Genomic DNA, 17,284 nt, shown 5'->3' with positions numbered 1-17,284 from the left:
AATCTCCTTTGCTGTGAAAAAAATTTGGCAATAGTTAGGCAGCTGGTGCAGTGAGAGCACTGTCTTTCATGCTGACCAAAAATGTCTCATAATTTCATTGTACTCTCCCCATTTGTCTGTATCCATCTGGTGTCTCTCGTTTTATACTTAGATTGTAAGCTCTTTGGGACAGGGACTGTCTTTTTGTTCTGTGTTTGTACAGTGCTTAGCACAGTGGGGTCTGATGCACTACAGTAATACAAATAAATAATAACAATAACAATTAGCTTTTATTCTTAGTTTCCTTGATATGGTCCATTGAGTAAGGAGTTTTCTGGCATAGTGTTTTGTTCATAGAACCTGTGTATTCTCCAAGACCAGTACTATCCTGATGGATGGTGCCTTGTGTTTGCCACGCTGCCTGTCTACCCTCCCCAGCTTCTTTGTGGTCCCATGGCTTTCCCCATCAACTGATGCTTTCAGAATCTCCCTCCAGGAGAGGTTTCATAACACATAGGGGGATCTCTGACCCAGTAAGCAATAACACAGCCATGGAATCATCCTGGAGTTGAAAGAGAAAATGGGGAGTTCAAGGAGTACAGTACCACAGAGACCCACTCCATGGCTGCCCCCAACCCTGATTCAACCATTCCCCACTCATAGATCAGGGTTTCCACACTGCATCTGGGATGGGCTATGTGGTTAAGGTGAGGAGTGGAACACCATAGGGATAGCACTCCCCTTTTCTGTGCCCAGATCTAAAAGGAGTTTCCATCCAACACCCATAGAAGCAAAGGGAACAGTTTGACCTACATGTACTGAGAGTCTCTTTTGGATTTAGGATAGGGAGACGCTGTCACCTTCAAAACACTGTCTTCAATGTTTGTGGTTTGAACCAAATAGATTTGGGAAAGAAAAGAAGTATGTGGATATATCCATTTAAATGTTGAGTGACAGTGACTTTGATTATTGTAAAATATTTGAAAATCACAACATGGTTTATATTCATTTTAAAATGCCATTTTCTCTGGTTTATTTAGCATTTTGTAGATCTCAGCTGAGCCGTAAGTAACTTCTTTACCATGGGTCTCAGAATTATGCCTATTCAGCAGCAAGTAGTAACTGGTTCAACATGAGCTGTTTCTTGTATAAACATACAAAAGGCTTGACCCAGACTAAATCAATTTAAAAAGAAAAACATTAAGCCTATGTTTCCTGTTACATGCTTAAGGTCTTCTTTGGTTCCTTATGATTTTACTGTATTATTGACCAACTATCATAGGCTTTAGTTTATCCTCCTACACCACCTGCTGAACAGTTCAAATGGGATGGTGGAGTTATTTTCAGAAGGGCAAAACAATCACAATTATAACTCCTACATTGCATTTCAGCTGGTGAAGCAGCTTTTATGCTAGGGGTACGGAAGTCATGTGAATCTTGGCTTACCCTTTTTCCAGATTTCAGTTGCTAGAAGGGTTTCAAAAGCAGCAAAATGAAAAAAGGGTGCAAAGTTCAAAGAATTTGGAACCATGTATATTCAAGACAAGGTCAATTGTAATACATTTTAACTTATTCTGGTCCATTCAGGAAGTATACTGAATAAAATCAGGGTGTTATTCATGTAAGTAATTGACAGAGAAATGCATGATTTTTTATTTATAAATATGTATGTGTGTGTATGTATACAATTAGTTGGAAAAATTAGAAGCTATTTTTTTCTCTTAGTATAAACTGACACAATTCAATTTCAGATTGGTAATCAGTCATTAGCAAAACGTAACCAGCCATTAATGTGTTAATTCTTCTGATTCTTTTATAAAAGTCCTTGAAAGTACACCTCGTATGGTTGTACTGTTTTATTTGTAGCAAGGATCACATCAACTCACTCAACTCACATCACTTGCATGACTTACTTTTGTAACTGGTTTGCAAAAGCAATTGCAAACCTGCTTTTGGACTCATTCTTTGCATAGGCAGATTAGGCTTTCTCAGCTACAAGAATGGAGTATTGTTCATGTATGTTTTGAAAAGAGACCTTAAATAACCCATAATGCAAAGCAATACAAGCTAGCAACCCTGGGGAAAAATAACCCCAAGCATACATACTCATTGAGAAGGAAGTGCCTAGAAAGCTGAAATACTGAGACACCTCTCAAGATGATGATAGTGGACAGAAAGTTACACATCATTTTACAGTGTGATATGACAGCAAAAAAGCTAACAAAATTAGGGCTGCATACATAAAGGCAATATGCCATGAAATAGGGTGAGCATGCAGTGTTTTATATTGTAGTTCTGGTCTGAACACATCTGGGATATTATATATGCCTCTGGGCCCCACCTTAACAGAAAGTTATTAATCATCTGGAGGGGTTCAGAGAAAAGTAACAAAAGTAGAGGCTGGAAGGATTGATTTACAGTGTGAGAACTGAGTTTTAAAAGAACGGTATTTGTATGGAATGGTTAAGAGGTGGAAAAATTGGGAGGGTTGCAGAAACATAAGAATCTACTAATATTTCAAAGGTGCACACATGAGGGATGGAAAGGAATTAGTTAGGTTGTTACATGGGATATTACTAGGAGTAATAGGATGCAATTAAGACACCGAAAATGTAGCTTGAGTATCAGCATGATAGTGAGATAGCCCCCCAACCTGAAGCAAATACTCTCACAGCAGAACCACTAACCCAGGAACCTATCCTTGCAACAAAGCCCATTGCCAACTGTGTCCACATATCTATTCAGGGGACACCATCATAGGGCCTAATCACATCAGCCACACTATCAGAGGCTCGTTCACCTGCACATCTACCAAAGTGATATATGCCATCATGTGCCAGCGCTGCCCCTCTGCCATGTACATTGGTCAAACCGGACAGTCTCTACGTAAAAGAATAAATGGACACAAATCAGACTTCAAGACGTCTCCAAAACCAGTTGGAGAACACTTCAATCTCTTTGGTCACTCAATTACAGACCTAAAAGTTGCAATTCTTCAACAAAAAAACTTCAGGAACAGACTCTAACAAGAGACTGCTGAATTGGAATTAATTTGCAAACTGGATACAATTAACTTAGGCTTGAATAGAGACTGGGAGTGGATGTGTCATTACACAAAGTAAAACTATTTCCCCATGTTTATTCCCCCCCTCCACCCCACACTGTTCCTCAGATGTTCTTGTCAACTGCTGGAAATGGCCCACCTTGATTATCACTACAAAAGGTTTCCCCCCCTTCCCACCACTCTCCTGCTGGTAATAGCTCACCTTAAGTGATCACTCTCCTTATAGTTTTCAGAGTAGCAGCCGTGTTAGTCTGTATTCACAAAAAGAAATGGAGTACTTGTGGCACCTTAGAGACTAACAAATTTATTTGAGCATAAGCTTTCGTGAGCTACAGCTCACTTCATCAGATGCATCCAATGAAGTGAGCTGTGGCTCACGAAAGCTTATGCTCAAATAAATTTGTTAGTCTCTAAGGTGCCACAAGTACTCCTTTTCTTTCTCCTTACAGTGTGTATGGTAACACCCATTGTTTCATGTTCTCTATGTATATAAATATCCCCACTGTATTTTCTACTGAATGCATCCGATGAAGTGAGCTGTAGCTCACGAAAGCTTATACTCACATAAATTTGTTAGTCTCTAAGGTGCCACAAGAACTCCTTTTCTTTTTGCGAATACAGACTAACACGGCTACTACTCTGAAACCTGATATTAGGGTGTGGAATAGTCTCCTATGGGAAGTGGTACAAAGCTCATTGCTTAAGACTTTTAAAACTGAATTGAATGAAATAGTAGAAAAAAGGCAGTATGTGAACAATATTGTATTGACAGTGGAATGGACTGGTTGTCCAGTGGGTCTTTTCTATCTCTAGCTTGTTTGACTTTGTGAATAGTAGTCATGCCTGTTAATTGCACCAGAAGATAAATGCCAGGAAGTTAGTTAATTTTTATTTATATTGAGATAAGCAAATCTAGTCATAACAAAAAATAAGGGCCAAATTCACCCTGGGCAGCACAATGAGGAGTTGCAGGGACACTTTCAGAATGCATCTGTTGCTCCAATAATCCTGTTGGCCAGGATATGATTGTGCAGAACAAACTTGGGAGATGAAATGCTGAGTTTAGTTTACTCCTTCTCTGAAAAGAAGTAACTGCACTCTTAGCTGTTGTATGATACCAACTGCCTCCGATTGAAGGGCTGAACATGCCACCTAATTGACAGACCACATCTTGAATTCCCTTTCCTTCTGCTTTCTTAACAGTTGGGAAAAGATCCTGTCCTCCTGCTTGCACTGCAAAAGGGAGAAAGTTTTCTACAACCTCCTTCCTGTTTTCCCTTCTGCAGCACAGGCATGGTCTAATCCTAAGGTTTTCTCACTTTATGATAAGTTAAGGGAGCAATTTGGAAAGCAAGAAAATAAATATATTCTGATCATATATGAGGTGTACAGGGGACATGATTTTTGTGGAGAACTCCTTTTAGTATCCAACTTCCTTCAAATGTTGCCTTGTGTTCTTTCTACTCTGTTTTCTCACTTATGCATCTAATTTATCTAGTCAGTGTTTTGGAATGAAGGACAATCAAAATAAAAATGGCCTTTAGTCCAAGCATGTCAAATCTTCATTAAATTTTTAGATCTTATACTTACAGCTGCATAGTATCTTTCAGATGTGATGTAATAAAGATAAACTTTAGCTAAAGCACAAGTGTGTTGCTTAATAGTCCTCTAAAAATAGACAGTAGTAGCAACAGCAGAAAAATGTGTATGAAATAATTTATTTTTGTTTAAATCTGTCTATAAATGTGTATAAATGAAATATAATTAAAACAACATAGTGTATTGTACTTCCTTTTTGCTCACTTGGCGTTTTTAATTTCTTTTAACTTCTTGGTTGGAAATATAGAGCGCAAATGTATTTTATCTGGTGTCTCCAGTGGTAAAAATAATGATTGAAAAATGTGCTTTTTGGAATTTGATTGCGGAGGAGGGGAGAAGAAGGATTTCAGTATGCCAGTACACTAAATTACTATATGTTGTATTTATAATTTTTAGAGAAATCTAAACACATGGACTTCACAGGATGTATCTCTTGGTGCTTTTATTTTGGCTACTATTTCCCAAAATACATGCTCCAGTCTTTATTTGGATTAAACAAAGCAAATAATCAAGTTATCATATGACCCAAGGTCACTTGGTAATTTGTAATATGAATAACTGTACATGTATTCATGAAACTGTCTTGCAAGGGAAATAAATTACATCATAGTTGTTATGGATTAGACTTCTCAGGAGAGAGGGTTGACAAGACCACTCTGAGTTTTAAAGATCACAGCATATTTTGAAATATCTCTGGTGACATAGGTTGTATGTAGTATACTTTTGCTTAAGTTTTCAAGAAAAATATAGGACTACTGCACAGTGCCACTGCATTGCATAGACATGAATGATTTGTTCAAAACAATAGGCCTATGACCATTCATATGACTCTGCATGTAGACACATATGTTTTGTCGTGTGTGTGTGTGTGTGTGTGTGTGTGTAAAACTTTAGTTTCTTAACACCAAAGATTAAATATTTTTGTAAAATTGATCTGTTTTATGCGAAGATCAGAAACTATATGTGAATGGAAAGCGCCAGCTTAAAATATGTAATGTGTAAATTCATGAGGAAGAGATTATAAATTGGCATCGTGCCTTTTAAGGGAAAATTGTAGGAATATCCGATTCACCTTATTTTCTGATGTATTTTAAAACTAGTATTAAATTCAGTTACACCTTTTTATTACATTATTAAATGAACAGCTTGCATTACTCTGTATAGTTTCAAGATAGAGTGGGCAAGCTGATTCCTCCAAAGATTCTCCACTGATCTTTAGCAGAAGTCTGAAGACAAATGGTGGTACAGTAATCCGCTGATAACAATTGTATTGCCTTCATAATTGTCTCAGCTGCCTCCTCTGGTCCAGAAAACTCTTTAATATGTTGCTGAACATGGGTTTCTTTTATGTGTCTTTAAAGTACTGAATAATAAACTGAAAAATACAATGCAGCAGAACCTTGCATTAGCCACACATTAAATAATTTGCTCAAAATGTTGCTCTTTCCTCATTTGTCAGCAAACATTTAATAACAAAATGTTTTAATGAAATCTCATATTAGTATGATTAAATTATTTTTACACAATAAGGCATATTGTGGAAATTTTACTTGTACCTTTAGATACTTAAGGTGAGTGCTGTGAATGGTAAAAATGAAATGTGTCAAAATAAATTAACAAAATACATTTTGAAATGTCCTTACTACTTTTATTTTTTCATGGAGGTGCTAAATTTGAACACATTAGCTCATAGTGGAGTTTATTATAGTACTCTACTGCATTCTGGTTGCAGAACACTTTTGGGTGACTTTGATAGTATATTTGCAAAACACTCTGGCTGGAATTTTCAGAGGGGCCTAAGGAAGTTAAGCACCTAACACTTTCCATGGGATTTGGGTACCTTACTACTTTGGACTCCTTGGAAAATCCAGCTTCCCTTTTTTATAACCTTCTAGTTCTGTATAGTCTTCTAAAAGTTTAAGTAATTAAGTATACACTTAATATATCTTCTTGCTATAGGGTCATATCCTGAAGCCCTTACTGAGAGCTTGATTCTGCCATCCTTACTCACATTTAATGGTTCATTATTTCCATTGTTTTCAGTGGGGCTTCTCATACCCGAAGGCCCAAATCCGAAGTGAGTGGAATGACCTCCCATTCACTTCAATGGCTCAGCCTATGATATGGTACTACTCAACATAAGGGTGGCAGAATTGAGTCCTCCTAACTTACTGTGAGAAAATTCCCATTGAGGTTAATAGGAATTTTGCTGATCATGATCATCAGTATTTAGACCATAGTTTATAGCACTGTACAGAGTGGCAACTTTCTCTCTTTAACTCGCAAAAATCTTTCTATCATGATAGGAGAGCACTGAATTTGGGAATTCTTCGAGACCCTGGATCAGAGGTTGAAGACAGACAATACCAAATAGATCTGCAGTCTATCAACATTGGTACTGCACAGTGGGATCAGTTGAAACCAGAGAAGGACAATAGTAAAGGAGGTGTGCTGACAGAGAGTGAAAGAAATTCTCAAAACCCAGCACTTGAATGGAATATGGCCAGTAGGTAAGGAAATAATTCAAAATATTGTGTCTTTTGGACAAAAAACATTGGGGATATAATCTGCAGTATGTCTGAACAAAGTATTTTCTCACTGTTTTTACTTTGCATTGCAAATATTTTCTATGAAATAGAGTTTTGAATTGTACCATTTGAAACTGTTCTTTGTATCATTGTTACGCTGTAATTATTGCACACGTCTTTTGTTTATTTAGTTAGAAATTCCTTTTTTGAATGGCTTATTATATGGCCATAGAACATAACTCCACGAGGAGACTTGGCATTCAAGTTCTTAGGCTAGGAACAACAGTTGGGGGTTTTTTTGTTTCCTTTGTTTGTATTTTTACAAAGTTTGAATAAAGCAGTTTAGACATTTCTAAGTTAGGGAAGGACAAAGTAGAATTTTTTTCTATTGGCTCATGAATGGTTTTTTTTGCTTCTGTAAGGGGAAACAGCTGCATTTGTAGAATGACACATTTCAGCTGATTTGTCCATAATGTGGACTGTACGATATGCAAAAGAGACTTCCAGCTGAAAAAGGTTTAGCACAGTTACTCCTGGATTGCCCACTGGGAGACTTCCGTTTAGCTCACCTGCTAAAATTTCTTCCAGTGGACTTTAAGGATCTTGTTCAATTCTGGATCATAATGAGTCCAGTATGAGATGGGGGACTTTGCTGTGGGTTAAATTCAGGATATAATGTAGCTACACATAGTAGACACAGCATAAATACATTTGCTTGATATTTAAAATTTAAAAAGAGTTACCTCAATTACTATGAATTAATTAGTCATCACAGTTTTGTTGCATTCCATGTATTTGCATTATAATGGCTAATATACAATGCTTTTGAAATTCATACTGAGATGAATTTATTTTCTCATGAATGAGCATGTTATAATGTGTACTTTCATTATTCTATGATTCAAGCAGAATCTACTCTCAGGTGTCACTCTTGTATCTCTATTGACTTCCATTGTGTTGTATATGTGTATCTGAGGGTAGAATGTGAATATGGTTTTTTGGAATCTAAAGTTTGGAAATACCTGAAAACAGATTGAAAAGAGGTACAGCAGAGAAAGTGAAGAGATGAAATGGTTGGTATTTATAGCGAAAGGTTTTGTTTGTTTGTTTGTTTGTTTACTTGGACTTTTTATGCTTTTATTTCTAAACTGTAATTGAGATCAGGATTAAATCCTTTTGAAAACAACATGAAAATGATTAAAGAGACAAGATGGGTGAGGTAATATCTTTCGAAAACTTGTCTCTCTCCTGAACAGAAGTTGGTCCAATAAAAGATATTACCTCACCCACTTGTCTCTCTAATATCTTGGGACCAACACAGCTACAACACCACTGTAATAACTGTATACATGAAAATGGTTAGATATACCAGAGATAGATGAATAGGGCATTAGAATACTAGATAGGGAGAAGAGGAGAGACAAAGTGACAAAAGCACAGCATAGTTCAAGCTCTACCTTCACTCTTATCAAGTTTTGCATGGATCTGAGAGTGCTGTGAAAGACTGGTGGGGAAAGCACCTTAGGATTTTACTCTGCCCCAGAGGACCAGTTACACCCCAGCTGCATATAGGATTCTGGAACTCCTGTGGTTAATTTCAAAGTTCTAAAATCATCATTCTGTTTTTCAGATGACAAAATAGGCATTTTAAAAGTAAAACAAAGCTTTCATATGTTTTAAAACAACCAAAGGTTTATGCTTCAGAGTGAAGGAAGATGCTATGGTGGCCAGGAGCAAGTGCTCACAGCTCATTTTGAAGTGTTTGTGCTTGAAAAGACCTGTTTGTCCAAGCTCAAAGACAATTTTTTCAAGCAAAACCACAAAGTTTTTCAAACTTCTCTGGAACTTGTTCAATCCATATTCAGTGCATGCATGGCTTTGTGGGTTCCAGAATAGAAGTTCTTCCCTAGTGGAGAGGGTGGTTTCTCAAACACAATGAAGAGGGACAGGAGAAAAGATAGCAGTTCAGTTTTTGCCAAGAGGATGTCCAGAAAGATGATATACAAGCCATAGCAAATGGAGAGGGGTCAGGAATGGGCAGGCATATCTGAGTGTTATGAGCAGTGAAGTGATGAAAGACTATGGAAGTAGATGAGGCCACTCTGAGTGAGTGTAAGGGATAATCATGGCCAGATCCCTGGGGAACACCAAAAAGATAGAGGGAGGAGAAAGAAGAAGGTCCACTGAAAGTAAAGATGAAGGGGCAGGGATAGAATGGGGGAGGAGCAGTAATAACGTCTGCTGATTATTCATTTATAAGGCATCATAGTTGGTTTCCTGTCATTTGAAACATTAATTTTACTAGTAAAATACCACAGTGATTTCTTATTTTAGATCCTTAGCTTGAAATAATTTGCCCAGACCTCGTTGGCGTTGTGATGTGAGAGCTGCATGGATAACTTGCCCTTCTCACATGATGGTGCTGTCCAGTGGCACTTCTTGAAGGGCAAGATGGTACTGACCCCAACAGACCTTCTAATGGTCAGCCCAATGGGCACACTGGCTTTTTCAAAGTGAGCCACATGAGGAAATTGCCTTAGTCCTTTCCCACAACTAACTGGCATCAGTATAATCAGCAGGTTTTGATTTGAGCCTTCTGGGTACATTTTTTGACTATGATAGGAATTCCTAAAACAGTATTAAGATTACAGGATAAGGGAATCAGCTATTACAGGCAAGCTGCGTATTCTCCTTTCATAACTGCTAGAACTTTCTTCCATCTTGAACAAAACTCCGAGTGTTTTCATTTGAGCTTGCTTTCAATAACAGTGTGTGTTTTAGCTTTGAAAGAGTTTTTAACGAATATTTAATGCAACATTTTAATTAGCTGGCTTGACTTGTTCTTTGTGATATGCAGTACTATTTTAATTTTATTCTGCATTTGTTTAATGCAGAGAGTAGCTGGTACTGTATGTGTGTTTGCTTGTCAGTTTGGTTTAATCTTATATACATGTACCGCAGTTCATTTTCAGGATGTTCACATTTTTGCTTTTTACTTGGCAATCAGTGTTGCTGCATCTGGGTTTATTTTATGATCTGTGGAAGTGATGTGCTGAGAACTGGAAGAACCTGCACTGATGTCTGCCATGTGCTAGGATATTTCCAGCATGCACCAAGAGAATGACTGCATGGTGTTTTACATGGTGCTTAGTGTTTCCAGGATGAAGTTTATCTTGAGATTTCCTGAGAATGTCACAGAGACTTTATTCTTTGCGTTAGTAGTGATACTATTTTCTTTCTTAATTCTTTGTAAGTTACATTGATATGTTTAGCATGGAACATAGGGAATGGCTCTTTCTGAGGAACCTTTGGGTTAGTTTTATTGTTTCGGTTTTAATACATTTGTTTGATTTCACTTAGCTAGTCCCATACTCTGGTTTAGTAGGTCAGTTATTTTTTTTAAGGTTCCTCTTGTTAGATGTGTGTCTGTAGCAGTGTATCTTACTCGTTTAATTATTTTTGATGTTTAGCTGGTACATGTATGTTAAAGTATAGAATCAGATCTATGTCTTTTCCTCTGTGTAACATTGTTTGACTACTAGGTTAACTTGTAGAAAAGAATTCCAGAAAATCTACTGCACTTTCATTTTCCAAGTGTATGTTCCAGTTTCCAACATTCCAAGTATATTATTATAAATATATTGACCTTGGTAATTTTTAACAAAATCCTAAAACAGAAGCTGCCAACACTGCCCATCCACACTGGAAGAACGATAGAACACCATGGATGTGGTTTAATTGGGCTGGAGCTTTATCACTTATAATATCTGGCAGTACCTGGCAACAAATTTTACAGTATAGAGAGGAAGATGTCAGCTCCCTGCTGATCGAGACATAGGACCCCCAAATGCATTTCCTCAGGTCTCTTAAAGGGGGCCAGGAAAAGGAGGGGAGGTCTACTCCACACTGATGAGACATCAGAGCCTCAAACCCGCCTTACTCAGCTCCCATAAGGGATGCTTTCCTTCAAATCCTTTTCCAAACCATTTTATCAAATATCCACATCCCTTCCACATCGAATACCTACACTAGACATCCACCACAAGTTTTATGCATAAAGTTGCAACACTTTAATCTAACCCCTCAACTCCACCCCACAAGATCCCAGACCAGCTGTGGGGATGGTGAAAAAAACCCACCTTGCCCCTGCCAGTGACTGTGCCGGAAAAATTTCTTCCCAGCAAACCAAGGAAAAGGGGCAACTAGCATAACGCCCTCACTGTGTCAAAAGGGAACTGATAATTTTGCCAAGTTCAAGGGTAGGTGGGTGGATGAGTGTTGCCAGCCTGATCCTGGTAAAGAGGGTGTCTCCGCGGCTGCCTGGAGTTTAATTCTTGTTACAGCCCTAAGTCAGGGGTGGGCAAACTTTTTGGCCTGAAAGCCACATCGGGTTTCCGAAATTGTACAGAGGGCCGGTTAGAGGAGCTGTGCCTCCCCAAACAGCCAGTCGCGGCCCAGCCCCTGCCCCCATCCGACCCCCCCCCGCTTCTTGTCCCCTGACAGGCCCCACCAGGACCCCTGCCCCATCCATCCCTCCCTGTCCCCTGACTGCCCCCTGCCACCCGATCCAACCCCCCCTCTCCTTCCTGACTGGCTCCCAGGGACTCCTGCCCCCATTCAACTCCCCCTTTCTCCACCCTCTGACCACCCCACCCCCTATCCACACCCCTGCCCCCTGACCACAACCCCAAACTTCCCTGCCCTCTATCCAACCCACCCTGTTCCCTACCCCCCTTACCACGCTACCTGGAGCACCGGTGGCTGGCGGCGCTACAGCCGCACCGCTCAGAGCACCAGGACAGGCAGCCATGCTGCCCAGCTGGAGCCAGCCACGCCACCGCACAGCACAGAGCACCAGGTCAGGCTGGGCTCTGCAGCTGCGCTGCCCAGCAAGAGCTCACAGCCCCACCACCCAGAGCATCGCACCGGCAGCGCAGTGAGCTGAGGATGCGGGGGAGGGGAACAGCAGGGGGGGGGGGCCGGGGGCTAGCCTCCCTGCCCAGGAGCTCAAGGGCTGGGCAAGATGGTTCTGCAGGCCGGATGTGGCCCACGGGCCATAGTTTGCCCACCTCTGTCCTAAGAGGTGCACAGGATATGGTCCAAAAAGAGAATGTAGCTGAACCACTCAGTAATAGCGATCATAATGTAATGAAATTTAACATCCTTGTAGGAGGGGAAAATACCAAAGAAACCCTCAACGGTAGCATGTAACCTCAAAAAGGGTAATTATAGAAAAATATGAGAAGGGTAGTTAAATGGAAATTAAAAGGAACTGTCACAAGAGTGAAGTGCTTGCAAGCTGCATGGAAACTTTTTTAAAAAACCATAATAGAGGCTTAACCTATATGTGTACCCCAAATAAAGAAAAACAGTCAGCAGACCAAAATAAAATGCCACCATGGCTAACCAGAGTAAAAGAGGAAGTTAGAGACAAAAAATATATCTTTTAAAAATTGTAAGTCAAACCCTACTGAGGAAAATAGAAAGGAACCTAAACTCCAGCAAGTAAACTGGAAAAGTATAATTAGACTGTCCAAAAATAATTTGAAGAGCAACTAGCAAAAAGCATAAAACCTAACAGCAAATTTTTAAAAGTATATCAGGAGCAGGAAACCTCCCAAACAATTAGTGGGGCTGCTGGATGATCAAGATGCTAAAGAAGCACTCAAAGAAGACAGGGCCATTGCACAGAAGCTAAATGATTTTTTAATTTTTGTTTTTGTATCGCTCTATACTGCAGAGGATGTGAGGGAGATTCCCACACATGAATCATTCTTCTTAGGTAACAAATTTGAGGAACTGCCCCTAATTGAGGTAGTCTCACTCAGAAATAGCTATCTAAATACTATGGTGTAGTGGGGATCAGGGATCACAACACTTCCAAATGTGAAATGTTTATACTTCATTATGCATGTTATAAAAAGTTCCCTAATGGGGCAATATATAAAAAGATTCCTGGAAACAGTCAGTTCTAATAAGTTTATGTACAAATGAAACCTGTTCACATTTATACCCTTTGCCTAATAGCACATAGGGAACTGGGAATGTTTAACCAAAAAGAAGTTTTCTTGATTGAAAACTGCTTTTTCAGGTTGTAGCCCTTCTCTCTCTGCCTCCTCTCAGTGGAAAAAATAACAGCCCTGAAGGATATAAAGAAATATATCCTCTCTTGAGGCCTCGCCCCCATCCTCATGCAATCCTTCTACAACAACCAGCAGCAACTTGTGCTTCCTGCAGCTTGAATAAACTCTGTTTGAAAAACAATTGAGGTTAAAGGCATTACTGATGTGTGGGGTAATGAACTGAGTGTGGCAATGTACTGCATTTCAGTTTTGTCCTTGGCAGACCACCATCTGGAATGACTTCCTGGGACTCTCCACTAGTATGTCAGGGAGCCAAGGATCTATGGTACCAAATAGAACAAAATGTCACTTGTAGTTTGTGAGAACCCTCTGAGAAGGTTTTTGCATTTTTTCTTTAGGCCTTACTTTTATGTAATTTTGAAAAGCAAATATATAAAGTTTTACCCAATCCTCATAATGGATGATGCTTCAATAATAAATAAAAGAAAAAAACATGATCAGTAGACGAATGGTATTTGTTTTAGAGATTACTTGTGTAATCCTTCTGCCAGGTGGAGCCGGCAGCAACCAGGGCCGGGTTCAATATCTAGGGGTTCCTTTTCAACAATACAGCATAGAACTGCCAAGAGCCCACACCCAGTAACCTGGGAAAATTACACACCACCCCGGGGTGCCTCTGAGAGGCAGTACTTCCCCACTCACAAACATAGGGTCCAAGTTTAGAGAAGAAACTTTTAATGAAAGGAGGGAAGTCACCTGACATTAATTAGGGAAAAGCACAAGCAGGATTCATAAACATAAAACTGTGAGCAGGACACTCACCCCCTGTGGGTGCGTGGGGCAGTGTCTGTCCTTGGTCAGTGAGGACCAAGGGTTCAGAGGTGCATCTGTGTGAGCTCACCTCCTGCAGGGGTGCGGGGAAGAAGGCACTTTGTTTGATCCACCATTTGAGCACTTGCTCTGGCTGGCTGCGCTGCCAGCCGCAGTTCTGCTTGCTACCCGACTCGTTCCTCTCCACTCCCGCTGGCCACCTGCTCACCGCTTCCACCTTCCTCTCTGTTGTGAACTCTGCAGGTCAGTCTCTTGCAGTTCCACCCAACTCTGAGTGATTGTCAGATCTCAGTGATTTTCAGCTCTTACTGATTGTCAGCTCTTAGTGGGGGAACCTGAAGCGGACTGAAAGGAAATCCACAAGTGATTTCAGCTCTATTGAGCAGTTAAAATAACAAAAGACTCCTAATGGAGCCTGTTTAGCTCTATCTTTGAACAGTGAGGAGGAACAGGTTAAACCAGACCAGGGACCCTTAAGGAGAGTCCACACTGCCTGGGTGGGACACTTGTCCCCACCCCTCTTGCTTTCATAGGGGTCTGGCATTCGAGCCCCTGGCTTAGCAAGATCCTTTCAGCTGAGGGTGACCCCCTCATTTGGGACAAGTTAAGCATAGTTCTGCTCCCCTTTACTCAAGAAAGACAGCAACATTGATAACATTTCACTTCTCCTGCATTCAGTACTAAAGTGATTTGTAACCCAACATTAGCCAAAGTTGATCACTTTGAGCAATGCAGTTCTATCTGCTGGATATGTTGGCAGAGTAGGTGTGTTCATGTAAATACAGTTTGCTCCTGAAGTCTCAGCCCCTCTCAGCTAGTTGTCAGTGGAGAGCTTATTCAGACCCTGCTTACACTTGTGAAAATTTTAGGGACAAAATGCAAGACTTTTTTCAACTACCTCCTTTATTTCATTTGTAATATTTACATTAGCTTAAATTTCACGTGCACATCATCATACAGTACGAAGCCTTATACCAATTATATGCAAGTGGATTATTTTATTCAGTACCCCACTACAAAAAAAAATGCTGTCAGTTGCTGTCATGAAGATGGATGAAATATTCTTTTTGCTCAGTCATAGTTATTTGACAGGAGTACCTTTATACAGCCAGGTGGCTGGTACTTGGTCATCTATCTTAGGTATTTATATAGCCCTCATGCCTGTAGTATCTGAGCACTTAACAATCTTTTAATTTATTTATCCTCACAATACCCCTGGGAGGTAGGGAAGTGCTATTGTTTTTCGAAGAGTGTCCCTGTGGGTGCTTCACTTTAGGTGTCTTGTCGCCCTGCACTTGTAATCGGAGATTTGTGGTAGCAGAGCCCGGTTGGGCAGCACATGCACCGTAGCCATCTTGAGCCTCTCAGAGTGGTTACATAGCGGTGTGCAGCCAACTATCCCCCTTCTCTACTGCCTTTGGCTTGAGTTTGAGTGATCAGCAGTGCCCTCCCTGACCTCAGATAAGATTAATGGTAGATAGTTTATAATGATAGCATTAGATTAGTTGTAGTTAGCTTCCCTATCCCTTTACCCTACTCTAATTTCTTTAATTTTCATTTTAAAAAAAAAATTCCATTCACCTTCCCTGTCTTCTCATGTCTCTCCAGCAGGCATACAGCTTTAGCCTCAAACAAGAGACCAATTCCCTCAGGCATGCCCGGCTCACCTAGCTTTAAACGCTGCCTGACTTGCAGACTTTCCATACCAGTCTCTGACACCCATGCTCAGTGTGTCCACTTCCTTGGTGAGACACACGTTACTCAAAAGTGCCCACACTGCAGAAAACTGACAGCCAGGACAAAAAAAAGCCAGAGATCTCCAACTGAAGCTCCTCATGATGGAGAAATCCCTCAGGCCAGTCTCCAACCCCGAGACTGGCCTAGCCAACGTTCACCAGAGGCAGCCTCTGACAGGGGCTCCACTTCAACAACGGCTGCCAAGGAGCCTAGAAAGACTACCAAAAAGTGATCACAGACATCCCTGCACTGAGGATCGCCTAAAAGAAAGTGATCTCCAACTGAAAAATCTGCCCCAGTGCCAACAGCACAGAGAGCACCGGACCGCGAGACACCAGGAACATCTGGCACCAAAAGTTCCTGAAGAGTTAAAGACCCTATTCAGGCAAGCTCTATAGGAAGTTCACACACTAAAGTAAAACCTACCAGCTCAGCACCCCGTGAAGAAGCTCTCGGTACCAAGCTGTACAATGGCACCACCTGCTGTACCTATGCCACACGGCTCTAAATCGTCAGCACCGGTAGCTTCCACCATGCCATCTCCAGCACTGAGCCTCACGGTTCTGCAGCGATTCATGAGGCATGCGGACCTGATAGTGGTCTCAACACCTGAATTTTCTTTACTCAGTACAGAGGGTACCCATCCAGATCGGTACCAAGCCAGCTAACTACTCCCTGCAGATCAGCCCCTCTTATCTCCAGTGACGAGGAAAAAGAGGATAATGCAGCAATATACACTCCATGACACTCCTAACCCAAGCCAGGACCATTTCATCACCAACCACCTGCGGATATATGAGGATGGTATGGTCACCCATGGGCACCTCCCCCATACCATTCCCACCTAACTGGTCATTCTGGGATCCCTGGGCAATGTATAGGGCCCAAAACCGCAAGCCCCCTGGCCCGCCTAAGTCCAGATCAGCCAGGTCCTCTTCACCAACTGCCCTAGCACTCTCAGAAACACAAGAGGAAGAGACCAAGGAACCTGAGGACACAGCCAAACATGATACTTCACTGCCTACTCAGCTCTCATCTTTATTACCGGACGAAACCATAATGCCACCCAAACACACACTACAGGGGATGATTTCAAATCCTTTCAGGACCTCTTCAAAAGGGTTGTGTTTCATTGGCACGACCCAGAAGCCCATCATAACATACTCCATGCATCCTGTCACATTGCACTCCATATTCTTTATGGAAATATGCTTATGTTATGGATATGACATAACTGAGATGCACTTTACGCAAGATTGGTCTTATAAGGTATCATTGGAAAGGTTATAATTTACTGGATGTGATTATCCAATTTTTGTGCATATATCATTTCTGTATCTAAAGTTAGGAATATGGACTATGTAATCATCACAACTGGGTGTGTATTGGGAAGACACCCACCAGACAACAGGCTGTCAGATTTGATGAGCCATCAGGAAGGGACAACAAAACCATGAAGATAC

The 17,284-nt window shown here is 40.7% G+C and overlaps 1 protein-coding gene across 1 annotated transcript in view; it reads left to right on the top strand.

Annotated features, from left to right (window-relative positions):
- VPS13B (vacuolar protein sorting 13 homolog B) overlaps positions 1-17,284 on the top strand; it is a 913,989-nt gene that overhangs the window by 644,320 nt on the left and 252,385 nt on the right. The window contains exon 31 of the mRNA XM_074944046.1: positions 6,949-7,152. Within this exon, the coding sequence (XP_074800147.1) occupies positions 6,949-7,152 (204 nt within the window). The remainder of the gene's footprint in view (positions 1-6,948; positions 7,153-17,284) is intronic.

Source organism: Natator depressus, chromosome 2, assembly GCF_965152275.1.
Source record: "Natator depressus isolate rNatDep1 chromosome 2, rNatDep2.hap1, whole genome shotgun sequence".
NCBI classification, from domain to species: domain Eukaryota; kingdom Metazoa; phylum Chordata; order Testudines; family Cheloniidae; genus Natator; species Natator depressus.
The sequence above is the reverse complement of the archived record's forward strand: the minus strand, read 5'-3'. Positions and strand labels throughout refer to the sequence as shown.